Here is a 22,238-nt window from a genome sequence, read left to right on the forward strand (position 1 = left end):
GAGAGAAGCACCCACCTGCATGAGCTGTACCTGCATCCTCTCCCAGCTGCCAGCCACATCTCCCTGTCTTTATAATCATCACCCTCCGGGTCACCCTTAGCTCCCTGCTTCCATATTTTCCTTTTCATTTTCCAAGCAGTTTCTGTCTGTTGCTGCTTTTACTGCTCTTTTTCACCAAACGGGCTGCAGGGGGGGCAAACAACATCAAAATCTTCCAGAGGCAAAGGAAGCTCCAAAAGAGTTGATTCCTTGATGGCATCATTCCCAACTACCTCGTCAGTCCTGTTCAGCATCCAAGAGGCTGCTGATTGCTGGATTATTTTGTGGTTTTGCAATAGAGTTTGAACAGATCAGAGTCTGAACTGAAACCATGAGACTCATTTTCTCTTGGGTTCAACACACAGTTTGAATCCAAGACTTTAGTAATGAAGAACTCAAGTACTGTGCTTTTTCCTGAATTAATGACTTTACACTTCCAGTGGTAATCTGTTCAGTTTTGAAGGACTAAATTTCACAGGTTTCTCTTTTTTTTTTTTTTTTTAATTTAAAAAAAAGGTGATTAAATAAAAAGATTTTTTATCTGAAATCAACACGTACTCTTTTTTGAAACTAATGCAATTAAGTTCTTTCCTAAATTGGAGATACTGCAGATCTCTCTTACGCAGACGTAGCGTTCTCTCTTATGAATATCAGATGCAATTTGATCTGTTTTATTTTTATTTACATGTAAATGATTTTAAAGATCGGAACAAATTAAGTTATTTAGTAAAATATGGTAACTAAAAAGGCAAAATGGCAGCAACTTGTAGGAAATTTCTCTTCTTGTTACCATGGAAGCATCAGCAGAAGGTCCAGTACTACAGCAGAGTTCAATTTTGTATTTAATGAGGGATTATAAGCATAAGGAATATTTAACGTGTCCTTGCACAAATTACAACACTGAAAGGTTAACTAATTTGTGAGGAAAAATTAATTTACAGAAAAAATCCTTTGACAAATCTGATAACCTTCATTAAACAAAGCTTTCTCCCAAATCACCTACAAAACAGAGCACATGATCCTTGAGACTCTTCAGTGTTGACACTTCACAAGAGTAGCTGTTTCCTATTGTTTGCAACAGGAGTGGGACTGTACGCCTGCCATAAGTACACTGGTGTATTCCTAAACAAACAACACTCACTGCTGCCAAATGGAAAGAAGCCAAGAACTGTTCAGGGACTGTGGTCATCCCAAGGGAAAAAAAATCAGTCTAATTTAGTCTGGCACTACCAGTACTATTATTCACTAGCTGCAATTGTTAAACTATTACTTATCATGAATAGAGCAAAATGAAAATTGTCCGGATACATTCCCATAGCTCAGCATGCTTGTATTTACTTTCAATCTAATATTCACTCTGAATTTTCCATTTCTAAAGTTCGTCTGCTGTATAGTTACAGTATTACTGCTTTTCACCTCCTCTGGAGGCACTGTGATATCCTACCTTCATCTACCTCCACCACCTCTTGGCTCACTTTTCCCTGACTGCTGCTATCTGCCCCTTCATTTGCAGGTGAGATGACCGAACTTGTATTCCTTTGCCCATTCTGCCCATTCTACCTGGCAAATTCCTCACCTGATGATGTCTTTCAGGCATCTCCTTAGCACTTTCCTCAACAAAACTTATCACTGATCACACTGAAAAATACACTGCTTACCAGCATGGGCACTGTTCCCTCTTGCATGCTTCCTTTCATTCCCTCATCTTCCCAGCCTCAGCTGATTCTTGCTTTACGAATGGATGGTGGTTTTTCTGGGACACTCTTTCATTTTGTTTTGTGTCTAGCATACCCATTGCTCAGGGCTCCTCGTTGCTACAATGGTACAAAAATTACTTTTGTTTTTGGTGATGAAATTGCTGATTTATTTACTCCCTTCTAGTTTAACAGATCTCGTTCTGAAATTCTACTAAAGATAAATTGATGTATCAAGTCAATTCCTTATATTGCAGCAGTTTTATAATACAGTACCGGACTGTACCCCATGAAAAAGCAGTGTGCAGCAGCTATGCCTTAAACAAGCCAAACACTTAGTTGGTGAATGGCTTTCACTATTAGCTTGACTAGCAAATGTTAGATCAGATAGAGAAAGCATTCCTCTAAAATGAAATAATTAAATTACCTGTACGTATTTCCAGTCTGTGAATACAGTTCTTAGCCAACATTTCTATGAGAAGCAGCAAGTCAGATTATTCTGGTGAACCTCTTACTGTATAGTATGAAGGTATTAGCTTGTAATTGGAAGATACAGACTATAGCAGACAGTGGTGCATGGTTTCAATACCAACCTTTTGTCAAAAGTCTGCATCTGATTCATCCTCTTTCTCCTACTCTATACTCTTTAAATTCTACATCTTGTATCTCCAGCTTTCACCTTTTCCCTGTAGTTGCTTTTAGGAGAGCCTGCTAATCACCCGAGACACAGAAGGGTTTTAATTAGGACAAAGCAAAAGCAGGGAAACTGGATTTGGTGAAGCAGATGCCTTCCAATTGGACCTATTTATGTTTTCATAAATAAAAACAGACTAATTTACAGTAGCATCTAAGTATTTTCTGGGACCTAAGTAAGATCTGAGGTCTTACATCCTGCTGACATGCCTGAAGAATGTCCATATTTTTAAAGAATTGCATGAGAGCACTGCATTAGGAGACATCTGCTCTAGTCTGTGCAACCTGTTGGATGGGAGGGACTTCTGGAGGTCTGCACTTCCCTCTGCCATGTGATGGAGCACAAGCTAGTTCTGCAAGCAGATCAGTCTATGCTGCAGTCACAGTTGAGGATGCAGACCTAAATATTGTTAGAAAATGTAAAGGCAAAGATTGGGAATGTAAAAAGAAGCTCTGAAGTTCATCAAAATCAGTTTCTGTACCAAGTCAAGTATTCAAGCAAAATTTTTGAATCAATAAATACCTCTTGGCTCTGCAGTACAGAACTTCTTGGAGAGCAGAAACAGAGGGCAACTAAATGATAGATCTGTGCCATTTAGAAAAACAGGAAATCAACAGGAAACATCCGTATGAAATTCTTTGGTGTAATACGTTTTTGGCTGAGATGTTGCATATCATCTTCCCAAGGTTCATCCGCATTCTCATGAAAATGCTTTTCACCTCTGTGCCTTCAAAGTATTTACAGTCATCTTTACCATCATTTAATTAGGCTTTTATCAGAGGCAAACACTGATGCACCTCTTCATATTATCTCTCCTGGGCCTAATGGCCCCGATGATTCTTCCGGACAGCTGTAGCCCCACAATTTATTTTCTGGCAGTTTTTTGCATTGGAATGATTGTGTTGGGCATTTGGACAGTGCCAGCTTGCGAAGGGCTGGTGGCAGATGGAAAGAAATCTGCCCAGTATGCCTTCACCTCTACACGAGCAGAGAGCCATCAATTTCCCCCATTAAGGAGTTGTCACGCAGCCCACTCAGCTGGAGGAGCATCTCTGATAGCCAGGCTGGTTGGCACATGCTATCCAAATACAAAACATGTTTTAAAAGGAAACAAAAATATAGTTTGTCGGCAAATTGAAAATGCATGGCTTTGACCGCAGCCAATTTTTTAATGACTGTAATATTTTAAGTGATTATTTTTGCCACTTCATATTGCTCCTCAGAGAGGAGGGGTTTTTTTAATTAAAATCTAGGCAATGCAAACAGATGAAATGTGAGAAGCAGAGGAACAAGAAATAAAATGAAGGAAATTAATTAAAACAGCATTTTCAATGGAGCCATAAATTAGATATTGTGTCTTTCTGGGAAAGGGTATTGTAGGTTTTCCAAGTTTTTAGATTTTGAAAAGATAGCAAATAGAAGGATAGATGCAGTCTGGATAAAATTGTTCCCTGTAGGAAGTTTCTTAGCAAGTGAAGGTACAATGACAAAATTAAAATTCTAAATTCTGTGGATTTGGCTAGTAGGGCTTCTGGTCTGAAGTCCATTATTCAACCAAAGGAAAAACCGTAGTGAGATTAGAACATTATTTCCCATGAAATAAATGGGTTTTTTTTCTGCTTCCTGTACAAGCAGGCCAGGTGCAAGGAAGGTTATAGTGCACCTTCCCTTTGTAAAAAAAACAATGGGATGAAACTTGTTCTGTGATGTAGTAACAGTCTACAACGTGTGGTTTTACAAATCATTTCCAATTATAGACTCACATCCAAAGGCTGGTGCTCAAAACACCTTGCTTATTTTGACTTACTGGTATAATTTGTATCACTGCTCTGGGACATTTCATGATGTTTGTATAACATCAGTTACTCTGGTGATGTCTGATTTTCTTAATGAGTTATTTAACTTGCACACACTGAACTATTCCTCTATATTATCGGAAACTGTTGATGCTTCCAGTACTCTGCAGTGAGCACGATACAACCTCGCCTGTTCTTCTGAAAGTAATGATGTATCAATGGCAGTGTAAAATCTGAACAAGAAAGAATCAGCCAAAGCTGTTTCTATTCTTTGGCATCTAATGGGTCAATCCCCATTTCTTTTACTAATGTGCATATCACAATGACCTGTGAAGACCAAATTTTTTCTTTCTAGGAGGCAGGAAACACCCCTGGTGCTTTGATGCTAGCTCAGTGCTAAATCTGGCTCCCTGCCACACTACACCACACTTCTGAGCCACAGGGAACTGGCATGGAAAAAACTGCCTGCTCAGCATTGCTGCCCACAGCTCTGCTCAGCTGCCCAAACAACTCAACACAACCGTCAAACCAAGTTCCAAGGAACTCCAAGCCATTGAATCTGAGTTATTACTATTTTAATTAAAACAGTGATTATTAAAAACAAACAAACAAAAAAGCAAAAAAAAAAAAAAAACAACAAAAAAACCAACAAAACAAGAGCAATTCCATGCATGGTCTAAGTCCAGTCCTATTGATGTTAAGATGTCTCCTTATGTAGTGATCACATTCTCACTAAAGGGAGTCAGTGGACAGGTTTTCTGCACCCTACTCTGCTGTATTCACCTCTCCTCCCTTCTCCACCCACCTGCAGAGAAGCAGGAAAGGCTCAGAGCTGAGGTGCAGCTGGAAGCCAGCTCGTCTCTTCCCAGGAAGATGTGGCAGGTAAGTGGCTCCTGCGAGGCAAAGCAGCTGGCTAGAAGGCTGGGTTTGGCCCACAAACCAAAACGTGCCTTGCTATATCTTACTCAAAAAGAAGAGTCTTGTCAGAAACAACTAGGTTCATGTATCTTTGCCCAGTATAGAGGTACAGCAATTTCCATTTGTCATTTTCACACTGGCATAGCTAGAGAATCGCCCTTCTTTCTGCAGACAAATACTCTTCATCTGCTTCAGACAATAAGTTCCTCAAGAACAAGATAAATCAAAAGAGGAAAGAACAGTTCATTTCAGTACAAGCAATTAAAACCAACAAAAATATATAGAAATATTAAGATACTTGTTTTGAAAAAAGACCATCCAATGCCATTCCTATTAATTAACAAAGTATTCAGAAGTTTGGAAATCTGCTCTGGAACTGGAGGTTTGAAATAGCTTAATCAACATTTCTTTTTGCCAAACTCCTTGGCCTGCCCATATGTCTCCTGTGCTCAGTCACCCCCAGCAACACATGTTCAGGAAGAACTCACAGATCTAGGATGTTCATAGCCCTGGTGTGCTCAGGGTACGGTGAAAGGTCATAAAATTTTATGGACACATTTTCAGAGTATTTTCTGAAAGTGAATGTTGAGTTCTCCCACTCTTTTCTTTGTAAGCTTCCTCTTCTGCTAAGTTCTGTCGTGTTTCTGAGAAACTGAAATGAGTTGTAATGACCTGCTGCTTAACTATCACAAGTAGGCACGACTGCGTGGTATCAATATATTGAAAAGTGAGGCAACATAGCTAAAACAGGGATCATGCTGACTTGGGTGCCTTGGAGACAAAACACACTTGGAATCCACTTGAGGATCATTTAAAAAAGAAAAAGAAAAAAAACAAGAAAAAAAAAAAAGATGAGTTTACAAACCTCAGCACATCTTTTATAACAGAAGCTGAGGTTATCAGGATACTGGCATTGGGATGTTTTCAGGATTTATTGGAAACGTCCGTGATGGTGAATCACACATCTCAGATACTACTGTCTGGGCTGAAATCAACTTGAACTATAGGACTACTGAAGATGGCTTCCATCTCAGCTTTAGCTTTTGAGCTTGCACATTCAAACTTAGACCAAAACAGTCAGAGAAAACAAGAAAACTTGGCAGAAGGTAACCTCAAAAGACAACAGTAATTTATGGTCAAATCTACAAAATATATGAAGCATACAGTGAAAGATGAGATTGCTCTCTGCTCTTTAGAAGTAAAGATCCAAGAAGCAATACTGAAGGAAGGTTTCATCTCTTCTCCTGATTAGCTGTGGGGTGTTGGGGCCCACAGACCTTTAACAGCGCCCAGAGCAGAGCAGTGCTTTGTGTGTTTTGCAGACTTGGCCACCAGTGTCATACCCTAGCCATGCTTACTTGCAACACCATGCTCACACTCAGAGCTGTCACTGCAGATATTGAAATGCAGTCAGGAATTTATCCTGTTCAACACCCTTCCTTACAGTCCAACACAGATAAATACATTCCAGTGGATCCAATTAATCTCCTAAGGGGCGTTTGGCCTTGCTAACAGCATTTTTTTTTTTTTTTGTCTTTTGCTGTCTTCTTTGGAACTGAAACACACAAATTTGGTGGCTTATCTCTCAGCTTGCCTCCTATCTCAATAGCCAGCTCCAGCTGCGTCTGCAACCAGCCATGTGCTTTCAAACGAGCAACAGCCACTCCAGAGCAGCAAGAAACAAAACAAAACAAAAATTCTGACAAGCTTCAAAAGATTGGAGAAGGAAGAGGAACCACTTCTTACTGGACATAGGCAAGTTCCCACAAGTGCTCATTGAGGAGATGAGCCTGATTCCACCAAAGTGGAGTGAGCATATCAGTGCTTAACTACACTGTCCTCTCCAGGGACTGAATCCACCAGAGAACCTAAATCAGGACCTACATAGTAGCCTTCATGATATCACATTTCTTCATTTCAATGCCTTTTTATTTTGTCTGAGCAGCTATGAATTAGAGTACTTTTACCAGCAGAGATCATAGAATTATAGTTTCATATTAATTTTAGTAGACCTCAAGTCTACCAAAGAAAAATTCCTGCAGAAAAGAATATACTTTATTTGTAGCTTGATAAACATCCAACATGAGCTTGTATGTGAGCAGCAACAAACATTTATTGTAAACTACAGCAAACTTTATCTAAATGCCTATCCTTATGAATAAAGTGCTTAACAAAAATCCACTAAGGCAATAAAATGGAACACAATGAGAACTGTCTGAAAAGATTTGGAATGGTTGAAGGGACTGATGAGATGGGCAGTTTTAACATGCTGGGGTTGTGACAGCAACCAAATTAGGCCAAGGACCATTCTCAGGCCTTGACAACAAATGACACAGCAGAGTTTGCATCCAGCTGGGTAAACTTTTTCCTCCCTGCAGAGTGGAGTCATTCCTTCTGCTTACTGGAAACAGATCTCGGCCCATCCATGCCTGTGTATTCCTTGAAGATAACATCTGGGAGACAGCACAAGCCAAAACCAAGCATGGGAGTGTTATACCAGCTAAGGTGCGAAAGATCCCTTGCTTGCTTCATTCACTGTCCTGAGTCTCCAAGCAGAAGGCTGCACTGTCTCAACAATGCCTACTGGAATAGTCCAAAAGTAAAATGTCAATCACTCTCTGTGCTGAGAGGTGGTGAGCAAGTGAGGATAAATGTAGAAAATAAACCCAGTTTAAAAAAAAAGAAAGAAAGAAAGAAAAAGATTATTTTTTTTCTTGTTTCTTTATGTTTTTCTGAAAAATTTCCTTGGTTTAATGACATTACTTTATAGCACAACTTTGGAAAGGAGCTTATGCCCCACAGTTTTGTATGCATCAGTTAAAACCGAGTCAGACAAAAAATAACATCCAGAAATGTGACTATTTGTTAGCATTGTCAGGGAAACTTGCAAGGAAAAGCATCAAAAGAAGTCAAGAAAGACAATTTGTGTGAAATACTAATTTACAGAGGACAGGAATTGAAACGTGTATGGCACAAACAGTCCTGAATGTTAGAAAAAGATCTCATTAGCTTGGAATGGAGTTCAGCATAGCAGAATGTTGTAGGAATAGAAACATATTTAGAAAACACATTCCAGTTTTCCCTAGAACAGAAGACAGCCTTGGAGGAATGGCAGGTTTGTGAATCTTTGCTTTTATCTCCCACAAGGTTGGAGTTTCAAAGATATTTCTGTCCAGGAGAACTACCTAATCTCAATGTTCAAGCCCCTCACCTTTCAAGTGACCACACTTGAGTACTGACGCTAAATTGGTTTTTAAATAAACAACCAAACCAATCCAAACTAAGAGATATTTACTTGATGAAGTATAGATGCTGTGTGTGCATGTTTTAGAAGGAGCAAGTGATGTTGGGCTTTGCCATTTTGAAAGATGTGACTGTGCCTATAGCATATTAATCATTGCTTTGTTCTCATACCTTCTCACTTGTGGACTGGATTTTGAAATCCATAGGTAAGATGGACATCAGAACAAACATGAAAAGATCATAGAAAATCATTAAATAATCAGTACATTCTTTGATCTAAAATCTCATGAAAAAAAGTTGTCATTGTAGTTCAAATGGTCTTTAAAAAATTGATACGCTGGTACTATGAGTAAACTAGTGAGATTATTTCTAAGAAGATTAACCTTAGGCCAGATTCTGTGGGAAAAGGTGATGCCACAGTCAAAATTATTCTGCCCTGAGAACATGACACCTGTTTCCTGTGTGAATGCCAAAACAACTATCAGCTTCATAAATGAACTCTGACAACAAAGCTGCCCTTTTTTGTGAATGAAAAATAGGATGAAAACTGAACGTCATCAACTGTTCAATTTCTGTTTGCTTGGAAACATAAAAAGCAAGGATACAACTGGTTTTAGGATATAGAAGAACTCCGCATTTGGAGCAACTGTATGCACAGAGATCTTGCAAGTCTCCTTAGGGCTTTTCCAAAGGTAGTGTGACCTTGCTAAATCCCATTTATCAGATCAGGGTCTCAACGCAACAGAGACTTTTAAGAAGCTCTCACTACCTGAATGTGTGCTGCAGCAGAGGTGATATTCACAGAAAAAGAGGAAAGCAGAGCTTTTTATGATGGCTTGTGACAAAGACTGCTGAATATCATCAAGTAGTGGTACTGAACAACACAGATAAATTACTAGGTAGATTTCAAAATACCTGACTTGAATTTGTTTCAAAAATATTGTTCTGTTTTCCTAAAAGGAAGCCATTTCCCATTTTCTGTTGTATGATCTTTGACATGGCAGTAGTTACAAACTGTCACCAGCTTTTGGTAATGGCAGAAAAGTTGCATTGTTTTAGGAAGCCCCAGTGGGACAGGAAATAAGTAAAAACAGAGTAACAACCCAGTTCTGCAAACAGATGGAGGGGCCTGACTGTCCTTAAGTTTTAGATCATAATCATATACTATTCCGAGTTGGAATAAATAATAATACACATAAATAATAATAATGAAATTAAACCATTACAAAAATTTATTTATTTATTTCAAACTAACCTTCACTGTGGCTCCAGGAAAGAAAAGCCAGTTGCCAGTATCCACAGGATCAAGATTATCTTCTAATACAACTTTTCTGTGAGCAGCATTGATGATCAGGATGTTGTCCAATGCCCAACAGGCTTCATACACTTCTCCAGCATGAAGATAATCCTGTTTCCACTGAAAATGGACGTTCTCCCCTTTAGCATCCTCAGGAAGGTACAAGATGTGTATGATCGTGCTGACATTGGAAGGAGCACTGAAAAACAGTGATATGGAATTAGACCAAACATAAGCCATAACCAGGAATGCTTTTCACTCATTTAACACGTTTACTAAGTGTGATACAGCTATGCTTATATCACTCGTATGATGGTAAATCTTATAAAGAGATTAGAAAATATCTGCCCTGAGGCAGAGTCCCACTGTCCTCAGTAGTGTATGTACAGATCAAACAAAGGCAGCTCCACTGCAGAGACCTTGCAGGCTGGGGCTGTGAGATGTTGGGAGAGCAGAAGCAGCATGGCAGAATTCATTCCTGATGCTGGTCACACTTCCAAGGTGACTGGCTAGTGCTGGTATTTTGCAGGTATGGCAAAAAGGAAATGATAAGGAAGTCACAGTTCATGTGCCACATCTCCCCAAGCCTTTGGGACCATTCACTCCCTGCACCCACCTTGCCCAAGAGACATCCTTCCCTGCCTGTGCTGAAACCACACCAACATGGCACACTCAGCACAGCACCATGGCACTGTCCCTGCACAGCGCACTGACCATCAGCATCTCTGTTCCACCCTGCCCCATTTCTCTGCTCCCTGGAGCTGCCTGCAGTGGAGAGAAAGCTGCTGAAGCACATTCACATAAACACTATAACTCATAGGAACCACAGGAGAGATGAGCATCCTTTCATAATTCATCCTCCTCTCTGCTTTGCACGACATTGCTCTATTGACCTATTTTCAGCTGCCAGCTCCAGCTGTCAGAGTTAAAGCAACAGCATTCAAACAACACAGGCATTAACTTCACAAATTTGGGGTTTCAAAGGCTTGTGTTTGGTCCATTACAATAGAGTGGTGGAATCATTTGAATTGGAAGAGACACTTAAAGGCCATCTACTCCAACTCCCCTGCAATGATCAGGGGATCTACAACTAGATCAGGGTGCTCAGAATCCCCTCCAACCTGACCTTGAATGTCTCCAGGGAGAGGGCATCCACCACAGGGTACCTGTTCAATACTTTACTACTCTTATGGTAAAAAACTTCTTCCTTATACCCAGGTGAAATCTCCTCTCTTTTAGTTTGAAACCATTTTCCCTTGTCTTATCACAGACCCTGCTAAAGAGTCTGTCCCCTTCTTTCTCATACCTTCCATTAGATGTGGAAAGACAGCTCTCAGGTCTATCTCCCTAGAGTCTTTTCTCCAGGCTGAAGAGCCCCATAAGAAAAGATTATAAGATTTTCATTTGTAATCCTTGGTGCTTTCATGTAAATTAGTTTATTAAAAAACAAGGCATAATTCAACATATCTTGTTAGGTGCCAAACGTTCACATCAAACTATATAATATTTTTATGGATCATTTTATCCTACCAAAGTAGAAACTTGCAACAATACACATTATTGTTACTGCTGAGATTAAAAATGATGCTGAAATACAAAAGCCATTGAGGTGTTAGTTTGGAATGAAGTAATCACAAGGAGAGCACAACACCTGTATCCCAGTGTTTGGTACATAATGCAGATTGATGTGTCTGTGGCTATGAAAAGAACTTTATTTTTTGCTTTAATCAACTCATGGTTTGTTCTTAAGGATGTCCCTGCATTCGCTAACCTTTGATGTAAAAGCAGTCTGATGATTTAACAGTCAATCCGCTCTTGACATAAAACACTGTGTTACCCACCCCAGCATTCACCTCCTCACTTCAGTAAGTTTTGGCGTGGCCATTAGTGAGAGCCAAAAACACAAGCCTACAGCACAGACTGAGCCTTTTGGTTACTGGAGCTGCATTTTAACTCTGAAGTCATTATCTTCCTGACCTCCTACACAGGAGGTAGATGGAACTGTGATTTGCCAAAAGCAGTGGAAGTTCTGCAATTAGTATTAGTGGCCATAATTTCATCCCTCAGCTTTTAATATGCCTAAACAAGTGAGAACTTAAAAGTTAGCAATCAAAAAAGTTATAAAAGATTGAAGCTTAATCAACACCTGCTCATCCAGAAAGCATGAAAGTGATTAAAAAGCTGTAACAAACCTAATTTTCTCCAGCTGAGTCCAATCTGCAGAGCTGTTCTTGCTGTAGGACACTGTGATGCTGGGATCTGAGTAACTAAAGCGGCACGAACCTGATCCTAGGAAAGGTGATGAAATCATAAGAGTTATGATACATTTAAACCATAAATGACCCTCCAATTACAATCACTACTGCCTATGCATTTTTCACAACATCAGTTCTCTGCATTTTAAAGTGCTTTGGTTGATGATGTAATTCCCTGGAATCTGTTGCTTCAGGTAAACACAAAATAATGCATGCTTTATGAGTCAGAAATAAAGTGGGAATGATAAATCACAGCCGTGCTGTGTAATCTTTGCAGATTTCCCAAGGGAAGCAAAATAAATTGCTTAACACTCCCCCACTGCAGGAAAAAAAACAAAACCAAACCAAACCAACCAACCAACCAACTAAACAAACAAACAAACAAAAAAAACCACAACAACAACAAAAAAACCCAACCCACTGCCATATAATATTAAAGCAAATCCTTGTTGTGAGAATTTAATCCACATAGCAGTATTTATAGGGTAAATAGTAAAAGACTGACTTTCGTACTGGTACATAGGAAAACAAATAGAAATAAAAATATAGTAAATGATAGGAAGATCAGAATTACTTGAGCCACAGGCAAATGTTCTCCAGGAATTTGAAAGAACAAAGATATTACAAAATTAGTTATTTTAAGGATGCCCAAAGAGAATTAAATTAAGATATCATCCCATAGACTCACTAGAGCCTATAATTAATGATAAACATTTGATGCTGATCTGGGAATCTCAGAACACTTTACAAAAATGAACTAATTAAGCCCTATGGCACCCCTGCAAGGTAGGGTAATATATTTACTTTTGATTTATAAAAGGGTGCCTCTGGGTGCTGTCATGAATGATAAACTTAACAATTAATAAAGGGGACAGTCAAGATAATAAAATCTGGGATTGAACAATGCAACCTACCAAACTGATAAACAACCTGGGTGATAATTAAATACACTAAAAATACTATTTTTTCCCCTCAAATATGAAGTAATTCTCTCTCAGGAAATTCAACACCCAATGAAACAGATAAATCCTAAGCTGTGCTTCAGAGATCAACATGTCTACTTCAGAGACAAGTTGAAATATGAGACTCAAAGGTGGCCAGGCAGCAGATAGCAGCTACCTTCCACATTAAAAGAAGCTGCTCTCAATTAAACAGCACCTCTGATCTTGATTTTGCTGCTGGGTGTGTAACACAGCTTTGCTCACAGTAGGGGTACGAATTATGAGTGGTACATGTGGTGTGTTATGCTTGTGTGTGCTGTAGGTATATTTGGTCACAATGAAAATCATGCATATACATGTACATAAATACAAATATATATTATAGAAAAGGTACTATATTAAATAATATAAATTATATAAAATATAAATGCACATAAATAAAAAACACATATATATGTGTTTAAATACACAAATGAGGAAAATGCTGGAGGTAAAATTTTGCAACTTGGGGTACATTACTGCTGTAATAAAAGAAATGGCCCGATTAAAAAGATGCCAACCACCTGCATGAGGGAACAGTCTGCACATTTGAGTGGGAATGTCACACACTGCTTGCAGCCCCAGTGCCCCGAGGCAGCTCCCATCACAGCTCTCAGCTCGCAATGCTGCACATCTGGTTTTCCACTCTGTGGCACACATCCCATACAGAGGGAAAAATAACCAAAAGATGGGATTACATCTCGTCTCCATAATTTTGGCTAATACATCAACTAGCACTCTGGAAATGACCGATGCAGTTAACTTCTTGTATCTTTTACTACTGTTATATTGCAAACGTAGCAGCAGATACTTCCGATCCACTCACTACAGCTGTGTGGGGCACATTCAGCTGCTCTGATACATATTCTGCTGTAGCAAGGCACAGAATAATTAATCCTGCAAAGGCAGCAGGACTCTGAATTACCAAACATATCCCCAAAATGACTACAAAGCAACTCTTTGGGTATAATTTACTGACAAGGCACTTTATTTCTATCATATTAAAACAAAATGATGTCAGGAAAAGCCTTTACATTTCATTTTTGCCCATCTGCTGAGATGGTCTACTCCACTGAGTGGCATCTGCTGTCAGTTTCTACTTCTGTGGCTTTTAGGAGTTCCAGGCTCTCATCACACTCATCAAAACCAATGAACTTCAGCTGGTTTAACCACTTTGGCTGGCAGGAGGCTGTGAGGCAAAGCTGCAACATACTGACTTTTCTCTCATAGAAAAATGACAGGAACATAAACAGGAAAAATAACTAGCAATATAGACTTAATAATATGCCATATCTGTTACTGTTACAACCAGCTCTTGGTACAGCACTCTTCAAGAAAGCCAAATCAAAATGTCCTGCCAAAAAATGGAGATGGACATATTTGCTGATAATACCATCCGTATGATATTACGAAGAATGTTGTATCTTGAATTTGGACACTGTCAGACTGTGAAAAGAAGACAAAAATTCTTGCTTTTAAGAAAAAAACACCATTGAAAAGCTGCAAGGCAGATGTGGTGTTTCCCTCATGTTACTGTAAAGTGAGGAGCAGACACAGAAGGCAAAGAGGAATGACCAGAGCAGGATTCTATTGCTATTTTAATAATCAGTCTGGTTGTACTAAGAGTAAATTAGTTTGGAATGTGATCAATGTAAGGTCAATGTAAGTAGTAGTTACTACCGTGATGAAATACATGCTTTCAGCAACTTTTTTTAATGTATATTCTTTCCTCAAAATCATAAGAAAGAATGTAAAATATTTATTATTTAAGCATCTAATTCTGTAAAACTTTGACAATAGAAAAACAGAAATGAACACATCTGAAAAATTGTCAGCTACATTTAGGCTTTGTTCTTTGTCCTTAAAACAGTCTTTTTAAAATAGGTAGGAACCACAAGGATCTAGTGCTTGTTTCTTTTACAAAACCAGTATTAATCCAGCTTGCATTAACAGCTTCTCCCCAAGGAAAGGGAGAAAGATGAAATACAACCGTTCTCCAGAACTGGATTTATTGAGATGTCATTGAAAAACAATGTCATTTCATGTAATTTTCAGTATGTCATTATTTTCAATATTACTTTCAAAATTATTATTAATGTTATCCCTATTGCTCCATTTCACTGTAATATGAGTAATTCTAAAATAGAAATATTAAAAATATATATTTTTTAAATCTGCAGTTTGAATGTTTACTTCTCTCTTGACCAACAAAGCAATCATGAGCAAACAGGTGATTAAAATGCAAGTAGTTACGTAGCAGAAAGTGATGGCAAATTTCCCAGGAAAGGGGAGGCATAATTTACCCCACTTCTAGAGATGCTAACAGATGCTACTCCAGCTCTGAGCACAGCCACCCTTGCAGTATGTAACACTGTAAATCTTCACAACCTCTCATCTTCCAAATAAAAAGTTGTACAAAATGACTTCAGACCTTATGAATGAGCCTAGACTGTAGTCATTTTAAACTAAGAATGCTCAGGTTTTGAATTAATCATGAAAACAGGTAAGAAAACATGCAGAATGATTACCATAAAGAAGCTTATATTAGTAAACTACTGCATGAAAGCAAGATGCTGCTTCTTTCTTAAAGCAAGTAGATCACAGTAAATCCAATGCTCTGTTGTGTTTATTGCCTAAATCAAACTAAATCCAGTTAGATTTAGCTAGTCAGCTAGTTAGCTAAATCTGTCTAAGACTTACAGTCATACTTTCAATATTAAGGTATATGCATGTGCAGATTATTTTTAATTTCCATATTTATAGGATTGTGTGTGAGGAACTAAGTATTTTCTTCTTTTTGCAATGATTTTACTCCTTTTCATAGGCTTCTAGCTGAAATTTGCAGATTTTTAAAACTTTTGAAAAATGCTGAGGTAGAGACAACCTTCATGGATATCATTTTGGATGATACATTTTAAACTCTGACAATTTTTGACTTAGTGGAAACTATAAGCAGTAAAACAGCTTCTGTTATAAGCCCCCACTATTTCCATACATTGCATGATCTGAAACATTAATTTATTTTGCCTACACTTTATATGCTTTTGCCCTAAGGGTAATAAAATAAAATTTACTTAAAGTTGAATCTAGACACCAACGCTGATAGGAGATGATTTTGACTGGCATAGTGTAATAAAGCTGAGCAGCTCCTGCCTGCTGCTTCATTAGTTCTACCTAAACCAAAACTGTGCTTCCCAATTGCTTTCCTACATGTTCTGGAGGATTCATAACATGTAGCCTTCACTTGACTTGTAGCTAGGACTTGACTAGCACTGGCCACTTATAGCATGCCCACCTGAGGTGGAGACGGCTTCTTTTCCTGGAACTCTCATTAAGTTCATTTTCAATGCTTTCAATGCCATTATTAGTTAATATTTTATGCACCTTATTTTTTAAAATATCATGGAGGTAAAGTACTAAGAATATTTAAGGAGGAATGTTATGAAGGCACTTCATGACAGGTATTTGCAACCAGGTACTAGCATATTTGTATCCAGGCTGACAATGGCAGGCAAAATTAATTCAAGACTCACTACAGATTTGCCTTTGACTGTGTCAGATCTGCATAAATCCGAGTCATGTGGCTGTTGGTCTCTAAGATTTGTTAACAACACTGTTTAGAAGCTGGTGTTTTGCTGAGATAAAACTGGGTGCCATCTGCAAGGGAAGCAATATTTTGCCTCTTTATAGACTGTGACGTCCTCTGCCTCTTGACAACCTCTTGATAGTTCCTGCAAGTGCTTCAGTGGATAAGCAGATGAGATATCTAATGCTGGCTTTAAGAAGAATGAGTCTAATGTGCAACTGTGCAAGAAAAACTCACATGAAAATTTGTAGAAGGGTTTGATTATGTCCTAACTGTAGTCTGAATGGGAGCTCAAAAGAATCCTGTTTATCTAATACCAGAAGATTGCTTTTATTCATTTTGTTAATGTGTTGAATAATGATTAGTGTTTGCTAAGGATTATGATTTGCTGATATCGCTTGAATTAAGCCAGACAGAACAGGATAATACAGTGGTCAAATTTGGCTGGCTTGCTAATAGTCTTTTTCCAAATTAATGAACCATACAGTCTGGAACAATGAGCACTCAATGGAAACTGTGGTGGCTTTTTTTTTTAAGGTATATGTGTATGTTGGCCTCTAATCAAGAGCCAGATGATTTCAACCATGTTTAAAAAAATGAATATTTTGTCCTGATTATACTGGAAACTCTGATACAAAAACGTGCAACTCGCTGTTCATGTCTTAGCGCCTCTGAAAACTTTCTCAAGAGGAGGTCACAAGAATATTTTTATTTTTCCTTGGAACCACAGTTTTGAACTTAGTTTCAAGTGCGATTTTTAATTATGATACATTTCTGATCTTTAGTGTCTTTGATTATAGAATCAAGCTTACAAATAAATCTTTTAATGGTAAAAAAATCTTAAAAATTGCAAAAACAACTGGGTTATATGTTTTAATTTTAGTCTACTTCTTACTTTAAAATAACTAAATACTGTTATTGCTGACTACTTGTTTCTCTCTTACAAGAAGATTTTGGCTCTCTGTGTTTTGGCAGACAATCCAGAATAAACAACTGAACAGAGGAAACAATGACGTTATTGGTGTTTGCCCTTGGTAAAAATCAGAGCTACTCTAACTTCTGTGAAAATTATGCATCTTGAGATGCAATGTCTCAACTGTTCTTTTCAGCAGAATTCAGAGAACAGCTAACTTTATTTCACTGACAGCTTTGGGCTATTGTCTAAATTAAATGAACGTGCTTTTAGCCTCCATCATAAAATCACATAAGACTGAAAGAACAATTAGTAGATTGGAAGAGAAATTAATAAATATGTTTAAAATTAGTAAATACATTCTCAATTAGTAAATGCATTAATCAGAAGGACTTTGGAACTGAACTCCTAAAGATTAAATAAAGGTCAAAGCCCCACTGGATGGGGCCATTATCAAGCTGCACCCACTGAAAAGGCGGCCTTGCTCAGTGCAGGGAACCTCCCACTGCCTCTTTCCTCCCACGTTCTGCCAGGGTTATCAATAACAGTGAATGTACTTTTTGTGAAATAATCCAGCTATTAAGTATGAAAAGTCTGAGGAAATACTTCTCCGCCTCAATTTCCTCTTGTTCTATTTATGTTCAGAGATACGATGTGCTTCCTGTGCTCACAAAAATTTGTTCTCCTCTAATGAACAAGATAGACCACAGTTCATATTGCTTTTTGTGACGAGAACATTACAAGAAAAATAAGCTAAGCAGAAAGCTGTATTTCCTTTCTACCAATTTCCAGTTTATTCTGATGTTCTACAATCTAGTATAACTTTCTGAGATACAGCCAGCAGGTATATGCTTGGGTAATGTGTCTGTTGTCAAACAAATAATTAAATGATGCTTCTAAATTTAACCACGTTCTTAAATGCACTAATATTGTTTAGATTTCCTTGCTGAAGGCAAAGTGAGTAAACCTGTTAAGATTTGGATGTAATGGACACCCATTAATTACAGCTACTGAAACAATAATGTCATTAAATCCACAGAAAGACTCATAGCATGGTCCTTGTGTCTGACCAAGTAGCAACCACTATGGTAAGTAAGCATTTTTTACTCATATTCCCTTATGGCATTTTTCAATATTAGTGCCATTAAATGCTTAATGTCAGATTATGGAGAGGTCCCCTAAAAGGGTGACCTTTCAATGAAGGAGGGCAAAATTTAAATTATACCATTTCAATCTTAAAGTAGTTATTAACTGGTAAATTAATATGTGTTGACAAGAAGAGACTTATTGCTTAACTCTGATGAACAGTCTGAGCAAAGGTCAGTTATTGTAACTTTAACACCACGAGGATCTGAAAATACCATAGGAGGGTATGTAGCATTCTGTTGAGATCCCACAGTAGTTCGTTTCAGAAGGGCTGTACCAAATGCACACAGTGGTCCCAGAACTGCTGTGTGAAAAGTGGCAACTTGAATATAAAGACTTGAAAATATTTTTCTTTCCTGCATTAATGAAATTCCCTTTCACCAGGAAAATTTGGGAAATATTTCTTTCTGAAGCCAAGTCTGTAGTTAAGGTGTTGTTCATTTCTGAAAGCCTGGAAAACAGATTGCCCGTTGTTAACTTTATATGTAGGAGGGTTATAACTGGTTGGGTGAAAGCTTTTTTTTTCTTTTTTTCTGCAGTGCCTGATGGGTTTTCTACATTTTTATTCACTTTTGCTTTCAGTGATGCCCCTGCTCCCTTTCCCACCAAAAAAGACCCAGGGGCATTTTGCTGAGCAGGGGGCTTCCATTCCCCTCCCCCCCAAGGAAATGCAGATGCTTTCTTTTGGACTTAATTCAAAAATGGACAATTTTAATCGTACAACACTGTTATACTAATACAATGCTACGAGCAGGATTAAGATGAAAGTCAGCCTGTAATCCGGCATTTATTATTTTCAGCAACCAATTCAGTAATGGCCCACATTTGACCATGTGGGGCTGGCTCTGGCACTTGCCCTGGATCAGAGCCGAGGACCCAGCTCCCTTATCTGTGCTGCTTTTCACTGCACAATAAATCTGTAGTGCTCAAAGTTTAATTCATAGCAGTGGCAGAGAAACCGTGGTACAGAAGTAATAAAAACAATATTTCATTGTAACCTTGAAGTGGCCAAAACAACACAAATCATTTCACCACGAGGCCATTAAAATGTCTTTCCAATATGGCATTAACTTTAAGCCCTTTTTTTGACCTAGGCATTATCAAGGCAGCCTTTCTTGTGTAACTCAGCAAAATCAATAAACACCACCTCACATCTCCTCCCATGCTATGTGAAGTGTGCTAGATGATGTTACTTATCTGTCTTCCTCTTTCACATTAGAGGTAATTTATAACCAGTGTATCTACACAAAGGACTTCTCTGCCAGAAGGTGAAAGCTACTGGGTTTCATGTCAGGTAACAGAAAATGACAAATCGAGAAGCAAATAAAAAATCTTAATGTTCTTTTATCAAGTGGAAGATAGGAAATGAAGCAAGCAGAAGAAAGACTATGGCAAATTACATTGATTTTTGCATTTAATTATATCAAATTTCCAAGCTTTTTCCAAATGGCTATGAAATAAATAAGGATAAAACAACCTAGGTGTTGATGTGTAATATGTTATTACTGTTCAGAAAGGAATGGATCTGAATGTAGCAACAACTGAGCTTCATTTTATAATTTTGATTTCTTACAGAATTGGTACTTCAAATTACCCAGATTAAAAGCTGTTTTTATGCACTATTTAAACTGAGCTCAGGCAGAGTTTTTACACATTTTTATTAGTCAGTTACCTGGTATGAAATCCTTCAAAAAGCACATACTAGCCCAGGAGTGCCCTTTGTTTGCTTAACAAAGATAATCTCTCTGTCCTGTGGCCACCATCTCCCTTCAGCCATTGTGTGCCTCAGGAATTCTCCTTTGCTGTTTGTACCACAGTCAACATGACCTTGCAAATGCACTAAGCACACAAATCTGGAAGGTGTCAGAGAAGGAGAAACTGGGTGCTGAGGGAAGTCATCCATACAGGTGACTAAAATGAAGGTGGCGGCTCAACATGTCCTAAACATGTGGCCCCACAAATCGTGTGTTCAGTGAAGTAGTGAGAGATTTTAAAGATCAAATACTCTTCCACGTAGTCTTCAGAAGGAGCTTATTTTTCACTGTAGTATTTCTCTAGAAACACACGAGTGAATTTTCATAGCAATTCTGAGAAGAAATTCCTATGTATGCCTTGTTCAGCTGAGGTACAGTGCTACCTCATAAAATGGCTACTACAGCATTTGTCAGTCATTGGATAGTTTTTACTGATTGTAAACTAAGCAAAACGAAAATTAAGATAAAGTAGTCAGCAATTGTTTCTCCCAGCCAAAGCTGTGGCATATTCAACAAAACATGTTTGGATGTGTGAATTTCTATTAGGTTGTCTGAATCCAAGCAGAAGATAAATAGATGATATAAAAGCAGTACTGTCACTGAAACAGCTGCCACTAGAAATGAACTAAAACATAATAAAAATATCAATGACAAGTCTTTGGATTGTTGCAAGGAGTCAAATGAGTTCATCATTGTACACACTACTAAGCCAAGCAGTATAGGGATGTTTCAGCACTGGTGAGGCCCCACCTCGAGTTCTGTGTTCAGTTCTGGGCACCTCAATACAGAAAGGAAACTGAGGTGCTGGAGCAGGTCCACAGAATGGCAACAAGGCTTGTGAAGGGCTTGGAGAATGTGCCCTACACAAAGAGACTGAAGGAACTGGGGCTGTTTGGTCTGAGGAAGAGAAGGCTGAGGGGAGACCTTATTGCTCTCTTCCAATACCTGAAAAGTGCTTACAGCAAGAGCAGGGCTGGTCTCTTCTCATTGGTGACAGGTGACAGAACGAGGGGAAGTGGCCTCAAGTTGCGCCAGGGGAGGTTTAGGTTGGGTCTCAGGAAGAACTTCTTTACAGAAAGGGTTATTGAGCACTGGAACAGGCTCCCTAGGGAGGTGGTTGAGTCACCATTCTTGGATGTGTTTAAAAACCATATGGATGTGGTGCTCAGGGGCATGGTACAGTGGTGGGTTGTTAGGGGAGTATGGTTAGTTTAGGTGGGACTTGAAGATCTTTAAGGTCTTTTCTAACCTGAGCAAGTCTATAATTCTATGATTCTGGAGGGAAGGAGAAGGAATTGCCTTCCTGCAGATGTCCTGCAAAGCCCTGCAGACACTACTCCAGGTAAGCACATAGCAAAACTATTTTCTCCATGGACGTACCTGGAGGTCAACGAGTCAGTTGCACTACTTATGTCTATAGGCTATTCTTGTAAAGTAATTTGTATCCATTATGATCTTCTTTCTGCTGAAGTATAAAAGCGTGGCAGTCATTACTAATCTAAAAGGCACAGTCATCAATTCTGTTTTAAAAACTACTGCTGTGATTACTATTACTATTTTGGTTTGAATATGTATCAGAGCAAAAAAGAAGTATTTCCCTTATCTACAGAATCAATTACTTGTAGTTTAATTCTCTAGGATTCAGACTGGTAACAAACTGCCACTTCAAAAATGAAGAAACTTGAGCCTGAAGAAAGATGCATTATTTCAGTGAAGGTGTTGAAAACAATCTGTGCTTTGTCTTCAGCAAACATCAGTGAGATCCTTGGTACATAGATTTACAGAGTAAATCAACTCTGGCGGTTCAAAAAGAGTAATAGATGCTGCTGTGTTAATGATTCACTAACCTGCTGTCTGAGGCAAGGCAGGGCATGACATGAAAACCCTTTTGGAACCGTTATGTCAAAGATCTGCACCCAAATC

General features: G+C 38.5%; 1 protein-coding gene across 2 annotated transcripts in view; it reads right to left on the reverse strand.

The window, feature by feature from the left end:
* The window catches only part of RELN (reelin), a 269,232-nt gene that overhangs the window by 111,243 nt on the left and 135,751 nt on the right, over positions 1-22,238 (reverse strand). For both annotated transcript variants that reach the window (XM_042815609.1, XM_042815611.1), the window contains exons 9-10: positions 11,874-11,970; positions 9,640-9,880 (exon numbers count right to left, since the gene is read on the reverse strand). In XM_042815609.1, the coding sequence (XP_042671543.1) occupies positions 9,640-9,880; positions 11,874-11,970 (338 nt within the window). The remainder of the gene's footprint in view (positions 1-9,639; positions 9,881-11,873; positions 11,971-22,238) is intronic.

Source organism: Centrocercus urophasianus, unplaced genomic scaffold (genome assembly GCF_019232065.1).
Source record: "Centrocercus urophasianus isolate 14NV4802_14NV808 unplaced genomic scaffold, USGS_Curo_1.0 seq_15, whole genome shotgun sequence".
Classification (NCBI taxonomy): Eukaryota; Metazoa; Chordata; class Aves; order Galliformes; family Phasianidae; genus Centrocercus; species Centrocercus urophasianus.